Source organism: Solea senegalensis, linkage group LG15 (assembly GCF_019176455.1).
Source record: "Solea senegalensis isolate Sse05_10M linkage group LG15, IFAPA_SoseM_1, whole genome shotgun sequence".
NCBI classification, from domain to species: domain Eukaryota; kingdom Metazoa; phylum Chordata; class Actinopteri; order Pleuronectiformes; family Soleidae; genus Solea; species Solea senegalensis.
Genome location: NC_058035.1, coordinates 8,322,251 through 8,338,571, shown reverse-complemented (window position 1 = coordinate 8,338,571; position 16,321 = coordinate 8,322,251). Strand labels below are relative to the sequence as shown.

The 16,321-nt window shown below is 38.5% G+C and overlaps 1 protein-coding gene across 1 annotated transcript in view; it reads left to right on the top strand.

The window, feature by feature from the left end:
- wdr27 (WD repeat domain 27) overlaps nt 1-16,321 on the top strand; it is a 31,597-nt gene that overhangs the window by 1,160 nt on the left and 14,116 nt on the right. Inside the window, exons 2-20 of the mRNA XM_044046548.1 lie at nt 305-446; nt 770-894; nt 1,027-1,140; nt 1,218-1,269; nt 1,392-1,462; nt 1,627-1,741; nt 1,859-1,961; nt 3,657-3,748; nt 4,159-4,223; nt 5,150-5,262; nt 6,142-6,215; nt 10,393-10,462; nt 11,336-11,404; nt 11,489-11,592; nt 12,208-12,297; nt 12,634-12,755; nt 14,780-14,913; nt 15,025-15,122; nt 15,828-15,949. Of these exons, the coding sequence (XP_043902483.1) occupies nt 305-446; nt 770-894; nt 1,027-1,140; nt 1,218-1,269; nt 1,392-1,462; nt 1,627-1,741; nt 1,859-1,961; nt 3,657-3,748; nt 4,159-4,223; nt 5,150-5,262; nt 6,142-6,215; nt 10,393-10,462; nt 11,336-11,404; nt 11,489-11,592; nt 12,208-12,297; nt 12,634-12,755; nt 14,780-14,913; nt 15,025-15,122; nt 15,828-15,949 (1,875 nt within the window). The remainder of the gene's footprint in view (nt 1-304; nt 447-769; nt 895-1,026; nt 1,141-1,217; nt 1,270-1,391; nt 1,463-1,626; nt 1,742-1,858; nt 1,962-3,656; nt 3,749-4,158; nt 4,224-5,149; nt 5,263-6,141; nt 6,216-10,392; nt 10,463-11,335; nt 11,405-11,488; nt 11,593-12,207; nt 12,298-12,633; nt 12,756-14,779; nt 14,914-15,024; nt 15,123-15,827; nt 15,950-16,321) is intronic.

Below are 16,321 nucleotides of genomic sequence, written 5' to 3'. Positions count from 1 at the left end.
AGGTATTTGTATGAGAAAGTGGGAAATGCCCCTGCCCTTCCAAATGTCTCTGCATGGCACTGTGCATAAGTACAGGAATTTGTGTGTTAGGTGGAGAGGGTAGTCTGTTATGTATGATATGTAACACTTTACTTTAATCCAACAATGTAAGATAATTTATACTGAGTGGGGAGAGATTGCAGTGCTGGATGTGTTTAACTTGTTCTCCACCTCTGTCAATAATAGTTGAGTCTAGGAGCCACAGGCAGCATTCATTAATTATAATATATGGCATATTTAATGGAGTCCAAATGTTTGTTCACAGCCCCTGCTGCTAACTGGGCACCATGGTGAGATAGGCGCCATGACTTTTGGAAAAGGAGGCCGACCTGTTCTCCTGTGCTCTGCTTCTGCCGATTATGTCATTGTTTGGGATATTGAACGCTGCCAGAAGAGAGTGAAGGATGGTGAGGAAAATGTTTGTGTCTCAAGGAGTTGCTCTTCTCTTATCTGTCAGCAGAATTATCAGTGGTATTTACATTCTTAATGCTAAACCGTTCAGGATTCCCTGGCTGTTGTATAATTAAAATGCCTAAATCAACATTCTGCCATAATCCTTATTATAACCCCCTACTGGTTTAGATATTGATCAATGAGTATGATTATTTTCCTGTGCGAAAATATGGACAAGTCTGCCCTCTAGTGAAATATTCACAGACATGACTTATGTGTATACTTTTTTGCCGTAAAGTGCTTCTGCTTTGAATGTTTCAAATGCACTTGTTTGCAGGTAAAGTTGCAGCTGGAGTAGTTATCGGGACTTCATTGGGGGAAGTCGTTTATCTTTCATTCTGTTTCTCTGATGAACGAGTGGCCGTGTGTTCAGGAGCTTCTGTATACATTCTTAGTTCAAAGGTATAAGATGGTGCACATTTGTACAGTTTCTCTTGGTTAATGCAATACTGTATTTTAATGCTTGCAAGAATGACACTTACTTTTTTTGTCAAAAGCCTTTACATGTTACACTCTATTCTGTGTTTACATCAGAGACAGGAAGTTATTTCTACCTTAACTGGACATGTGGGACCTGTAGCATCTGCAGAGTTTTGTCCCTGGAAGGAAAATATTCTCATCACCACATCGGAGGACCGCACTTTTAATGTACAGATTATACACAAAGACCAAATATTAAATACACTGTAATTGAGTTTAATTAAAAATACTTTGCCTTTGTTTAGGTGTGGGACTTAACAACTGGAGCAGTTTGCTACCAATCTTTTGTGCTTTCAGGTATGCTATTGCACTTTTTTAGGATGTATTTGAGATTAGAATTACAAGATTTAGTGGTTTAATATTTTGAAATTTGGATATGTACCCGAATGAGGGTGTGAAGGCATATCTTTGTTGTTTAGCCTCTCCACTACTCAGCGCATTCTTCTTGGAGGAGACCAGGCACCTGATCACTGGTTCAGCTGATGGACAGGTCAGTGACAGTGCCTTGAGATAATGTATGTTGTGATTTGGTGATATACATATAAAATTGAATTCAAAATTGAATTCTTCTTAGGACACGGCATTGACTTCCCTTAATGTGGACATCTTAAACAAAGTTACAGTGAGTAACAAACGTGTATCTGTTGGATTTAGGTGTGGTGCTTTTCCCTTCAAGATGACCACAAGTGTCAACTGGTGACCAAAATGGATCTTGAAAAGATGGAGAAAAGACATCAAATGCACCGAGAGTCTGTGAGCCACCAAGCAGGTGACGTTACAAACTACAAACAATGACAGAGTGTTGTAAAGGTAATTTATGAAGAAAACTTCCTCTTTTCAGCTACTGAGAAATGCTGACACTCCTTTATGGATATTTGTCTTGTAGGGAGTGTGGAACAATCGACTGTGGGTGAAGTGGAGACTGCTAAACCAGTCCTCAGAATGGCTTTATGTAGCTCATTTACTGGCACAAATAATGAGCATGAAAAGTAAGTTAACACTGAATATGAAATCTTTCATACCTGATTTTAAAACATTTTCTTACTGTGGAATCTTGATCTGTGCATGAAAAAGATTTTGTGAGCTCAGTTACCGCAGGAGATTCCTACCTGCAAACAGCAAACATTCACCTTAAAGTCTATGAAGCCATATAGCTAAGCCAACTTCTTATCCAGGTCCACACCAAAATTGAATGGGTTGGTGTTGGTAATTCGTAGTCCCCACTCCCCCCCCACTAAAGGTTTGTGAAAATCTATTCAAATCCTGTTAAACAAAACAAAGCAACAAAAAAACTTTGGATTTTATGGGCTAAGGAATATTAATGTTGATACAAGACATGCCGGTGTCAGTGCAGTGATCACTCTAATGGCCTTACGATCGTTTCTTTATTTCCACAAGGCAAAGATTGTATGCGATTCAGGAAAATATGACAAAAGCGTATCAAACACAGATGTCATGAAAAAAAAAAACCAACAAAAGCTGCACATTTCTTCCATTAACGCCACAAACGCTCACAAAAAGGCTAGAAAAAAAACATGAATTAAACGCTTCATTGTCATGGCTAATTGCTCCATGTGTCAGAAGAATTCACACATCACAGGAAACTTTGCAAGCTTGTGCATAAATAGTTGCAGGCTGTTAAAACACTCTCTGTTATGACAGCACCGATATAACTATGTGTATCTTGTGAACCGTTCCTTCCGTTTTGCTGTGAGCGCAGCAGTGTCTGTCACCATCCTACCCAGGGATGGGCAGTATTTCTGATACATGTATTTAAAATATGCATTTAAAATATGGTGTATTGCTATGTCACTACATGGTGTCATTTTGTTTCATGCATTTGTACCTTAATGTCACTCACCACTGTGTGCTGCAACAGCAACACCACATACTCCCCAATTCAGAGCAGTTCTGGCACATAATATTGCTACTATACTGGCTACTGTATTTTACAGTTTATGTTTGATACATTTGTGAGTTAGGTATTTAGTATTTTATTTCAAAATGCGTTTTGATGTATTTTTGCCCATGTGTGATCCGACTTGTGTTTAAACTTGACTTTTGTTTAAAATCTAAATACCTCAACTGAATGATGCACAGATGTAGCCCTTTTTACTGTACACATTTATATTTAATTATTTGCAGATGCTTTTATACAAAGCGACTGGCAACTGGGAGATGACATTTGTCACCCATCTACACACCAAGTTTACAAATGTTCTGGTGTGTCATAATCATCAACAACAGGACACATTTCATCTAAACTCAGATTTTTGTGGCCCCCAATGGAAGAGTAAATAAAGATCCCATGGGAAGGAACAGTGTTTATGTTTCTACAAACAAACATTAATGTACATGAGGTCATGTTCAGCATGGAAATAATTGTAACACTATAATGTAAAACATGTATTTGAACATATTCAAATACATGTACAGTAGCTCACTGTAGAAACTGGATAAAAAACATCCACCGCACTCTGTGGTCGTAGTTTCCATCTTGCCTGGTGTACATAGTTTATACTACATGAAGTCAAAGGAAACTTGAATAAAAACCAATTCTCCTATGTTGCATATGCTTTGCAAATTGGTGACATTGTATTTCCCATATGAAGGTGGAAAAAAAAGTCTTTCAGGGAAATCCTGTAACAGTGCTTTTCCATATGTTTCTGTGTGGGCCCCTGCAGGGACAGCAGCTGGTTATGTATTGGAAGCTCTGATGGTCTGTATGTGGTGGATCTGGCTTCTTCAGAGCTCGTAACAGCACTGCGTTTCAAAGGTAGGCTACGGGTCATGTGATCTCTCTGGTTACTACTGCACTGTTGTAAAACAATTTTGTATTTATTCAATATTGGCCGTCATCTACTCATAATTGGCTGAATGATTTCAGTTTGTAAATCATGATATAAATCTTTTATTTTTAGTTTTAAATATAATAGTTTTACCATGTTGCTCCTCTATTGACCAATAAAATTATGTATCGCAAGAAAAACATTTATTTGGTTCACAAATGAATCAACAGATGGCAGCATAAACAAAGCTTCTCAATGATAGCATACACAGTGTACTGTACATTTATGTATTGTAATTATAATGAATGACAGCACAAGTTCAATGTCAGTATGTTGTTAAGTGCAGATATGAAGTGGAAATTGAATACAGCCAAATCAATGATGGATGTTTTTCCAGATTTCCCCAACCTGAGCGTCACAGTGGCTGGGTCATGGTCAATCTCTCCAGGACTGGATAACTCTGTGAGTAATACTGACGACTAGTATAAAACAGTCCAAACATAGTCAAAGTATTCACAGACTGCTGTCTTCTTTTAACAAAGAGCATTCCATGCATCATTTACTACCATGGTTGCCTTGGTAACCCACAGGTGAGGGAAGTGTCTGTCTCCATTCATTTCTATGTGTGAGACACGGCCGGAGCGTCTAGTTTACAAATATCTCTTGCAGTTTTTATCCAAGCAATGTCAAAGTCGGCACAGCTCACACTGGTGCCCTTTGTAAGTCACCTGCCAAGTTTGAAGCCTGTCAAGTTAACCGTTGGACAGTTTAATGCTATTAACTGACGGACATGCAGGCAGACGTTTCCTTGAATAAACAGTGAGCTATCTTGATAAATAAAAGGAAGATTTTGTATTGATTAGGATTATTTCATTCATTTTCTTCTGCTCCATCCTCCACTTTCACTCTCACACCTGTATTGTAATACTTGATGAAGACTGTGCATGTTTATCATTCTTATAGTGAATCTTGTCAGCTTATGATAAAAGTAAATCCAAAATAACCACTGAAATTATTCTCTATTTACTAACTGGATCTGTGGAGGTTTTCATTGTGTTTCCTGTATTAATTTTGACTGTCTTAAGGAGCTCCTGTGCTTAATCTTTGGTACTTTTATAATGCTACAGTTAATGTTTTATATTCCTCACAATCCACTTAAAGACATTTTTACAAGTTTGACTGTGGATTGCATCCTGAAGAGAAATGATTTCTCCCCCCCTTTCTTGTACAGTGGAGTAATTACGTGTTATAGTGCATTGTAAAAGCATAACACTGACTTATTGTCGTCCTTGTTCTTACATTCATGTTTAAAACTTATGTGAATACTAACTGATACAATTGTTTTAATGTTATTACATGAATCAACTGTTGAATTCCTTGCCACACAGATGGTGTTTGTAGTCTCCTCTTTGTTTGATCAAACTGTGGCGCTGCTGGAGTTGGATCTTTGTGACCTCGGGAGGAGTCGGGCTTGTGGAGAAGGCTTTTCAGTGTTCCCCAGGTAAACCTGAAGAAACCCGATGAATATCTAGCGATGGTAAAGTGATAACGTAACAGCTGAGTTCCATTAGTAAAACATCGTCGTATCCTTGGGCCTCGTCTTGTTTATAAAGTAGGATAAATATGAAAACCAGGTTTTTCTGTTTAATGGCTCCCTCCTAAATAATAATTTGTTGTTCCTTTATTTGCTTGTTTGGTGGCAGTTGTCCACATATAATGAGCCCGTCTACAAAACACACAAGTCAGAGAAAACAACTGTTTCTATTCAGTTCACATAATCATTTGTTTCCTGTCTGGAACTGCTGTGTTCACTGAATGACTTCACTCCAAGAACATTTTTGAACATGTCAAAGCTTTTAAATCCAGATGACTTTTAATAAAGTTGTCTGCACTGAATGTTCTCCTAAGACCTACAATTAATACGTACTCTCACAATAACAGTGTTATATAAATGCCAAAAGATTGTATCACCTTTTTTTTTTTTGCAAAAATCCAGCAGCATCAATAAGTTGTAATAATTTAATCAATGTGTGTTTCTACTGAAACATGTTTGTATGAGCTGTATTATAATCCCGTTAGCTTGTTTTTCCTTCTCTTTTTGCAAAAACAGTGCAGACTTTAGTTACCTTCACACAGAAAGTGGTCACCTAAACTCAGCAGCAATAGGACATTGGAGATGATAGGCGATTTGGCCTTTGTTGGAGTCGGTCTCTGCCTGTGACCTTTCCATATTAACAAGGCCTCTTGCCATCTGAATTTTCATGAGTCATCATTATCACGGTACCGAGAATTAGAGAGGCTAATAATCCATAACTGTGGAAAATGCTGTGCTCCTTCATTTCCAGTAACTCTCTCTTTTTCACCCCTCCCTTGTTTTCAGTTCCCCTCCACTGCTTGAATCTCCCCTGAATGCTCAGTTAAAGAAAAAGGAACCCAATCTACTGAAAAAGAAAGGTCAGCACCCCTGTTGTAGTCTCAGCGTTCACTGCACATTAAAATAAAAAGTGGAGCAACTGCCGTTTGATGACTCAGGGTTTTTCAAAATAATGACCTACTTTGTAGTTCCCTCTATGAATGGCTCATTGTCTGTTTTTCTGAGCCACAGATGATTATTTTAATTCATACTTCTTGTAGGTTTATTTAAACTGTCTTCAGTTACAAGAGCCAAGATCCACCTCATTTTATGCAAATGTAAAATCCTCAATGTTGAAGAGGGCATTGCTTTGGTTTTTATTTTCCACATACAGTATACTGTACATGTAGGCAGGTTCTTGACAATATAAGAGAACAATACATTTAGACTGATAAAATTCCAGTCGCACAGCTGCTTCATGCAGCGGTGGATTGCTACATAATGTGAGCCTGTTTATGGTTCTTTGGAGTGTTATTAGGATTTGGCAGCTTAAACCTCTTCTGCCGGAGACAGAGATTATACAGAGGTTTGTTCTTACAGAGAGTGAGTTCTGAGAAAGGCAGTATTAGCTGGTCTCCCCACAGCTGGAGTGAAGGGAGCTGTCAGTGACTCAATATGTAGGAGTTCTTCACGGGAGTCTAGAAGTGCTGCATGACTGAAATGTCGGAATACCGCAAACATTTACAGACTACTGCAGCCCACTATGCTGCCATCACATATCTTTGTATTCTCAGAGGTATCTGCAGAAGTGAATACAAATCACGCCATAAACCTCTGAGACTCCTGGAAAGGAAAATGTTCTTCCATTGCGAGTCTGGCACCAGTCTGAAGGAGTTTTGTGAAAAGAATTGTGACAGCTGATTAGAGAGGCTATATGTTGTCATGTCACACAGTGTTACACATAGTCATGAGGTGGACTGTGACTGCTGGCTTTTCAGAATGGTGATAATCAGGTGCCATTACTTTTCCCAGGTGTCACCACTCTGAAGACAAATGTCTTGTAGTCTGGATTTAGTTTGGGATATTAGGGATCACCAAAATAGGAATCAGCTGTGAAAGTTATTTTGATTCATTTTCCATTGACAGTCTAATCAAATCATTAATGGCACTAAACATAAAAATACAAAAATGAAAAATGTCAGTGTTTGTCTCTGTTAGGGGGATTATGTAACTAAGATTGGCATAATTTGATTTTAAAGGTCACCAATGGCTAAAAGAATGGACTGATTTCTAAAGGAAAAACACATGAATTTATGAAAGTACATATGTTTTATCTACACTTCTGCATATCGTCAGCCTACTTTTATATGAATCTATGCTTTTTTTATATGTAGAGTGACACTGGAAAAACAGTAAGACTCAGACAAGTGTTGACAGGTTGATATGAAGCTGTAATGAATATGTGAGAATATCTGAGTTCATCATGCCATCACAGTGCCAAAAAAAAAAACACCCAGCTAAAAAAAAAGAGCCCAAGTTTGGTGGGTGGTGATTGCCAATGTTGCCAGTTTATGTTTTCCATGACACGCATGGGCTAAATCATAATAACTAAACTCACTGGTGGGTTCGTACTGCAGATGATGGTGTTAGATATTGTTGGAACAGTGGGGTGGAGGCTAGGGAGAGCCCCATTCAACAGATTATCTGCAAATAACAGTTGTCTCTGTGCAAGTTTGTTAAAAACTGTGGTGCAGATAGTTGTTTCTTATCATGGCTCCTCACAGAGTCTTTCCATCTCTTCTTTATTTCATTATTGGAACAGCATTTTAACAAAGTTGTTGCATTAGAAGGTCAGAGGAGGAGGGAGGTAGTCAAGTCATTGTGTTCTACTTTTCCGTTTTGACACCATTGTGACATTGGGCCACAAAATATACATGTAGTAATTAGGGTTCACACGGTGGTGTGAGGACCCAAGGATTTACGAAAATTGGCACACAATCAGAACTGGTGAACAGTAGCGCCTCCAAAAAGTGAAACCCGGTAGGAAAAAGCTGGAACTAAGTTGCACCAAATTTCATCAAACTTGGTGGAAACATGTCACACAGCCTGTTAGGACCATGGCCTCAACTCAACAGGAAGTCAATCACTTGAATTTAGCCACCATTTTGCCACAAAACAGGAAGTGGCCTGTAACTTAGATAAGAGACCCGGCCTGAAATCATCAACACATGGAAACTAAGTCAAGGACATAGAGCCACCTGCTGGCAGCACGTCAGGGCCCACACAGTTTAATAATAATCAGAAATAATTTTATTTTCTTTACATAATTTTGGACAAATGATTTACATGACCAGAAATTTCATCTTACTTTTTTGAGATAACTTTGAACTTCTTCTCTTACTCCTTTTTCCTCCAGTGTTCCCTGCTTTTCACAGTTCAGTAAGTCACTCTGGTTACAGTCAAAATAGTCATATACAGTAAATATACCTGCTGTGGCTTATACATTTTTAGAAGCCAGGATTATGAGGTATTTTTCTTGATCCACATTCTAACACACACAGTTTTGCTTTCACCACCTCTCTGATTTAGTGCAAGGTGGTTCATTCTAGCATAAACCTCTGAGACTTTTTTTTATCTAATGCAGACTATTTAAACTGTAATTTAAGAATCATGGTCATCTCTTAAAAACACATCATTTTAAAAAAGGGTTAGATATTTTATGGGATGGCATCTCACACAGTCAAATAATAGTCCTACAGGCACAGACCAAAACACAGCAGGATGGTATGTTGCTGCTTTTCACTCAGTGACTGCAGCCATTTGTTCTGTGTTTAGCTGTTCAGAGGCTTAGTGCCTTCATTTATTTTACTTAATTAAAAATATTATGAAACGTTATGGGCCATAATGGCGACAACAGCTTTAGGTTTTTAAAGGAGAGATGACTCGACTCGTCTGAAACACTCACTTTGATTCAAACAGCATCACGTGTAAAGTCAGCACAGATTACAGGTTTTTACTACGCCATAAAACTAAATGCTCATTATATACCAGCAGGAGGCCAATAGGGCTATTAAGTGATTCTATTGTCAGGTAATTCCTTTTTTTGGCCTAAAATGCTTACTGTAGTCGTGTGCATATAATCCGTTCTCCATCAAACGTTGCTTTCACCACCCAACATGCAAAGCAATGGAAGAACACACAAGCAACCAGTTGCACGGGCTGTTTCAGTCTCATGTGATGAGATATATACAGTCCAATTGATGCCGTGCAGTACTGCTTTGACCACAGCTAAATCTCAATTCAACAAAATCCTTTGCTATAAAAGCAATGATACAATGGAAGCTTATAATAATGAAGAAATCAAGAATACTGCATTGACAGACTCAACACAGCATGAACAGTATAAACACTACGTTTACTTGAACAGATAAAGAAACTAAATGTAACTGAAGAAGCTCAACTTTTATTCAAAATCCAAGGGAAACGGAAAAACCTAACTTTTCAGAGGTTGTCAAGCCTATAGGAAAATGAAATTCAAGCCAGCACTGGAGAACATTGGTTATTGGTGTTGCTCATCAAAGATGAAAAACACTCCCAGATAAGAGTGGATTGAAAAGAGATCCAGCTGTGTTTCGTATTGATGTTGATGGCTTGGATTCCTTTATATATGTCATGATTGAGTTGGCACCATGCCAGCTGTGAGTTAGTATTTGGTCCATTTAGAGTCAGATGAACCTGGTTAGCTGTTTTCATATGTTGTTTTTGTTTGTAGTGCCATCAACCAAAGCCTTGCTTGTGGTTACTATTATCACGTTTATACATGATACCTGCCATTCTGACATTTACACAGTTATCTAAGAATCTATGGGATAACATTTTTACAATATTGTATTAGAAGTACTGTTGCTGCTCAAATTTAAGAAGATAATTATTTTTTAAGGCACTAACTTTTAATGGAAAAAGTGAGATTATTGTTTAATAGCAAATGTACTGATATTGAATAGGAAGGAGAATGTCACCCAGTTTGTGGCTGATGCACTGAATCCTTACAGCACAGATCGGTCACTCAGAGCTATTTTAAGGAAGCCCACCACAGTATCATGAGTTGAAGTTTTTTTCCCCTCCTAATTATTAAAAGTTGTGCACAGAGTTTATCCTTAGAAAATGTGACTCATATTGCATAACTGCTCCACAGATTTGTAACCATGATTCATTGTACTATATTTTATCTTTGTTTGTCATTATTCTTGTGTAACTTGTGGTTGTCTGTCTACAAAGGAGGAATGAAGGAGCAGCCTCTGGTTTTCCACTCAAAAGTGAAGTCATCTGGATACACCAGTGCCCCACGGTACGTTAGAGAAACTTGTTGCTTCATAGACAATCAAATTACCATTTATTGCAATGGTTGAAGTTGAAAGGAAGAAATGAACTCACTTTTTCCTTATTTATTAATCTTGAATTGGTAGAGCGTTGCCCTTTATCATCTGTCACCCTGTAGTTACTGTGAAACACATTCGACATGAAACATATCTACAAACTGATCTTAATCACTGTGAGGGCACTTGGCACTCATTCGGAAACTTTGATTATGTCCCTTTTGGGATTTTCTTTTCAGTCCAAGAGAATTTCCAGTACTGTGACTTTGGCTGTTATGCAGCCATCTCTGTCAACATCATAAACAACTCCCATCAGCCCTTTACGGCTATTTCAGCAACAACTGAGCAGCAGGTTTTAAACAGGGTCTATTAAACTTTAACTTAAACAGCCAATTCAGATTTTCAAAGAATTCTGGGGACACCCCTTGTGACACTAGTCTATTAACTATTCAAATTTATTCAGAGATCTTTGTTCTCCTCTCTAGAGGAAACTTGGTTTGTTGTGGATTATAGGAATAACCACAATCACAACATACAAGAAAAAAAGACATAGGGACACATCACACAGTTGAAAGACAGACAAATAAAGGACGTTTAGTTTCTTCACATGTTGAAAACTTTTTGGAATGGAAACATTAAAGTGTCTAATTCTAATGGAGTCTTGAAAACCTTGCATGGACCCCTGTGAAGTCTGTAGAAACCTAATCACCAAAAACTGACCAGTTTGCAGCTTGGCTAGATTCATCGCACAACAATCCAAAAAACACAACACGAAATAAGGCTGGATTAATCAAATAAACTGACAGGCACACAAAGTTTAACCAGATTTTTGTCTCTCCTTTCAGGAAGATTTTGTTCTCACCTAAAACAAACAACCAGAGGAAACCGTCCTCTAAAAAGGCTGAGACAAATATGTAAGCTGCCTCAATGTTTTTTGTTTTTTTTTCCAGAAGTCTTATTTGTTCTCTCTCTAAATGCCAAATGTTTTTGTCACTCAGGGGTTCTCTTCTCAGAGAGTATCCAGCAGACAGTGCTGCACCCACTACTCCACACACTCATCTCAGCATTTCAGACAAACCAGTGTACTGCCTTCAGTATTCAGGTGAGACAACGCAGATGCTGCAACATTTATCACCATATGAGTACAATACAAATCAGAGGTGAGTGCAAATAACAATGACTCAATATTCACACTAATAACTCTCAGTTAAAGTGGTAATAAAAAGACGTGTGAGTGCACAGGACAGACAAGAGTTTATTTAAGGAGTTTGAGGATCTAAGTCAGTTTTAAAGTGCAAATGGAGATGGAGTTTATTTTCTCAAGCCTGACGCAGGTGGCCTGATGGACATTTTTACTGGATTTACTGTAAATGTCATAGCAACTGCCATTATTCTGTTAGGCCTTTGTTACACCAGAACCATTAGAGATAAACAGTATGTGAACCATCAGGTAACAGGGGGTTATAAGATCATCTTCTGTGATTGCACAATATGGAGGCATATACGCGAATTACAAAACAATATATAGTGCTTAAAGTTGCATTTTATGTAGCAGTGGCCATCTTCTAATAGAAGTGTGACAAAAGGCAAACTCTTCAAATATCATTTTCAATTAATGAATAATGTTCTTGTATGATTTTTACCCCTCAAATACATCAGCTTTTGACAGAAATGTTTCAATAAAAACCAATAAATTCCATTTCTATGTTTCCCCCAGGTGATGGAAAACAAATCCTGTGTGGTCTTGGTGACAGCACCGTGGTTTTGTACAAGTCCTCCCTCACTGGCAATCCAGCTGTCTACACAGGTGCATGAAGTGAACACGAGTGTCCATCCATACCTTAACAACGCCTGGGTATATGTATATAGTATATGCTCAGAGACACCTTAGTGATTTTAAATGTTTAGTAGCAAACACTGCGGGTCAAACATCTGTCAGACACTTGGTGAACTGAGTGCTGTGGAAATATAGTCTCCACTAGGGGGTAGCAGAGATAAGAAGACAGCTGTTGAACTGACCGCTGGGTCACAATGAGCCTCTCCTCCTCACATCGTCTGACTCACTGAGCAGCACCATAAAAGTAAATGTTGTGGTCACACACTGTATCTCCAGCTTAATTTGTAACTCTGTTTGTGCATGCAGGCCATGACAAGTCAGTGAGCAGCGTCAGCTGGAGCCTCAACAGACAGTGGTGGTTAAGTGCGTCAGAAGACCAGTCTCTACGAATATGGGCCAATGGCAGCTCAGACCCTGCCATTATCATGGTAAACACATTCGCTCACTCAAACGTGTGAAGGTATATTGTTTTTTTAATTGTCCTTTTTGTATGGCTTGTGTTTAGTCTCTGTCAGCCTGGTCTTAGACAACATGTGTCAAACTCAAGGCCCGCGGGCCATATACGACTCGCCATACAATTATATTTGGCCCACGAGATAATATGTTAAGTCTTTGTTTCCATTGACAAACTTATTAGTACCACGGATCAAGTTACCCAGCCTGTGAAAGAAATAGACAAATTAAATGTGGACTTTGAAAACACAAAACTGGAACCAGAGACAGGCTATAAGTGGACTCAGCCCCTTGTTTGTATTTTGCTCCATCTCTTTTGGCTTTATAATTCTAGTAGAAATCAGCAAATTGTTGGCTAAGATACATTTGACTACAGGCCTGTATGTGCTGTTCTACTGAAATACAGCAGGCGGAAATCAGGAAATTACATTACAACACTGCTGATTTCAATGAAAAATCATTCGTAAATGATTAACCGCACAATATTTACCACTGCACTACATTTATGACGTGCATATAACTTTGAAACAGTAGTTCAGTGTTGATATTCAGCCCCTGTGAGGCTCTTCCATGATTAAATCAATTAATTTTATCTAATGAAAAGGTATAAAAAAAAGCAAGCAATGTCACCTTTATACTGTTTTTGCACATTTGTCGTTTGCAAATTTTTTTTTTTAGTTTACATTTCCATTCTTATTGATCTGGTATTGCATCTTATTTGATCTTTGATGTTATTTGACCTCATCTGGTTCTCACCTTGGACACAATTTTTACAAGTCCTGGAGGACAGTCTCAGTGTTTGTCCCCATCTGTAATTGAGTTTGACACCCCTGTCTTAGACTTACCACGTCCTCATCCTAACCACAAAAAGCAGTGAAATGAGGACCAGCCAGAGTGACCTCATGTCTCAAAAATGTCCTCCCTCTGAATATCTACTCATATTGTGTCAGAAGTAAAACAAAATAACTACAGACACATGCCTCTTGCGCTTGTCTTCAAAGACAGATGGGACTGCTGGAAGCATTTTTTTCTGTAATTGCAGTTTTGTAAAGGAGACAACAATAACATACTTGAATGTCAGTAAAATAGCACTTGCTACTGTAGCTACAGTGTTTTGTTCCATTTTCTCATTTGTAAGAAGTATAAAAATGCCCAGCTTTGTCTGCGACACAGGTAAATACTGCAGGTAAGCGATATAAACTTTGAACGGTGCACGGCGGTAGAAGTATGTCTGTGCAATGTTCTTTGACAGATTGACATAAAACTTGCTCAATTCTCTTTTTCCTTTCCGAGTAGAAAAGCTTTTTTGGAATTAAAAACAGGAAAGCCAAATTGATAGAGGTGATAAATGATGTGTTTCTTGGCTCAGGGACTTTGTCATTCAAAGCATCTGTGGACTCATCGTATCCAGAACTCTGATCGTATGCAGACCCCTGCTATTTCACCGGGTATCACATTTAATAGGACAGTCGGAAATGTATCTACTTTCCACAGGCCTATGTCGAGTGAAAACAAAGGTTTCGACTCAGTCTGACACTAACCATCCTCTGCTCCTCTCACTCTGATTGTTTTGAACTTGGCTGGGTCTGCAGCATTTGACTGATTGGTCTTCTTGTGAAACAGCCTGGCAAACAGTCTTTTCAGGGACAAGAGTCTTGCTGGTTTGAGCCAGAGTTATTTGTAATTTTTGGCTCCAGAAAGAAATAATTGAACCACATAATATTCTCTAATATTATTTGTCAGTGGAATTCTTTTACATATCAGATAGTTTATAGGTTTCTGCAACAGGAAAGAGACAATATTGAGGGGTTTTGAAAAATGTTATGAATTGGTGAGCTCATATTCAAGAGTTTTGTTGCCATTTTTAATTGTTTTCTGAAATCATTACAGAATACAGGGTACATTTTGAAGTGTATTTTTTTTTTAAAGCTTCTGCACGATGCATGATATTATAATATTAGGAGATTAGCTTAATTATTATCTGTGTTCTCTCTTGTAGGGTGACGGCTTGTTCTCCAAACCCATAAGAGGTGCTCAATTTTACTACCTCGACAAATTTCTCCTTTTTGCCTCTGGACCTTCTCTGTACTTGTACCTGTATAATGTGGACACCACACAAGATGACATTAAGAGGTAATTACAAATGAGGTATATGTATACGTATGCATGGGAACCACTAGATATGAAATCAGCCAGTAAAAATGGCTATCATTGTGAACAATATGATTTATTTTCCTTCTTTAGATATCAGCACCGGAGTTCCGTCAAACTGGCAAGCAGCTTTACGACAACGTTACCAAGAGACATCACAGCCTTGTCTGCAGTGAATGATTTCTTCTCTCGTATCCTTTTTACTTGTATTTATTGTTCATGTAACATGAAATGCACTCATGGTGGGGAGGGCAAATTGAACCTACAGGCCTGTAACAGTTTTACTGTGGTCATGCGGTTGGCCTACCTCCATGCCAACCACAGTAGTCTGTCTGTGCTTCTTAAAGTCTTCACAAGTTGCCTTGGGGCCTCCACTGCTGAATTTACCTGTAAATGGTTTAGTTGTCTTGAATATTTCAGGAATGTCTACATTAGAGCCCCTTGTTAGGGTTTACAGTGTATTTATTTTCCAATAACTCTTATATTTGATGAGTGAGTTCCTGTTCTCTGTTCACAGGGCAAATACCATTGTCTGGGTTTTTAATCTAACTCATTTCAGTGAGTAACCTTAAAAGTCCCTAATTTCAGACTCAATGAAAGAGGAGGCACTCACTTTACATTATTATTTACAATAATTTCCTTAAAAATGTCTTTTTTCCCCTTGTTAAATATCACACAACATAGTTAGGAAAACTCGTTAAATGTTAAATGTAATGGCTCACAAATAAAAAGGTTGGGGTTAATGCTTCACAAATCATCCGTTGGATTATCCATCTGAAAAGCAAACTAATGTGTTGAGCTACATACTGAGCTCAGCCTTAAAGACCACGGTGTGCTCATACTCTCAAAATCAGGCCTGGAGTTTTTCAGATAATGTCTCTTAACAGCCGTCTCAGACATTGTTCTGCTGTGTGGTTCAGATCGATCCATTCAGGTATTTGATATGAACAAGAATACAGTTGCCTCACAGCTGCCTGATGCCCACAGTAGAGCTGTCCACCACATTACACAGAATAAGGTGAGGCTATTTCTATTTCTGGTTGAATGTGTGTAGATTACATTGTCACATGGCTTTAGAATTTTATTTTATTAATCCCCTTAGGGAAAGTATTCATCTGCATTTGACCCATCCTAGAATTAGGAGCAGTGGGCTGCCACACTGAGTAGCGCCCGGGGAGCATTGGGGGTTGGGTACCTTGTTCAGGGGTACCCCAGCCCTTTTTTGGCCGGGTGGGGATTGAACCCTCCGGCGACCCTCCGGTTATAAGTTAAGTTCCCTTTCCACTTGGCCACGGGCTGTCCACGGGCTGCCTTTATTACACAGGCTGCAACTTCATTCCTATGATTTTAGAGTTGCCAAATAATTAACTGTGTTTTAAGGTTTACTCTC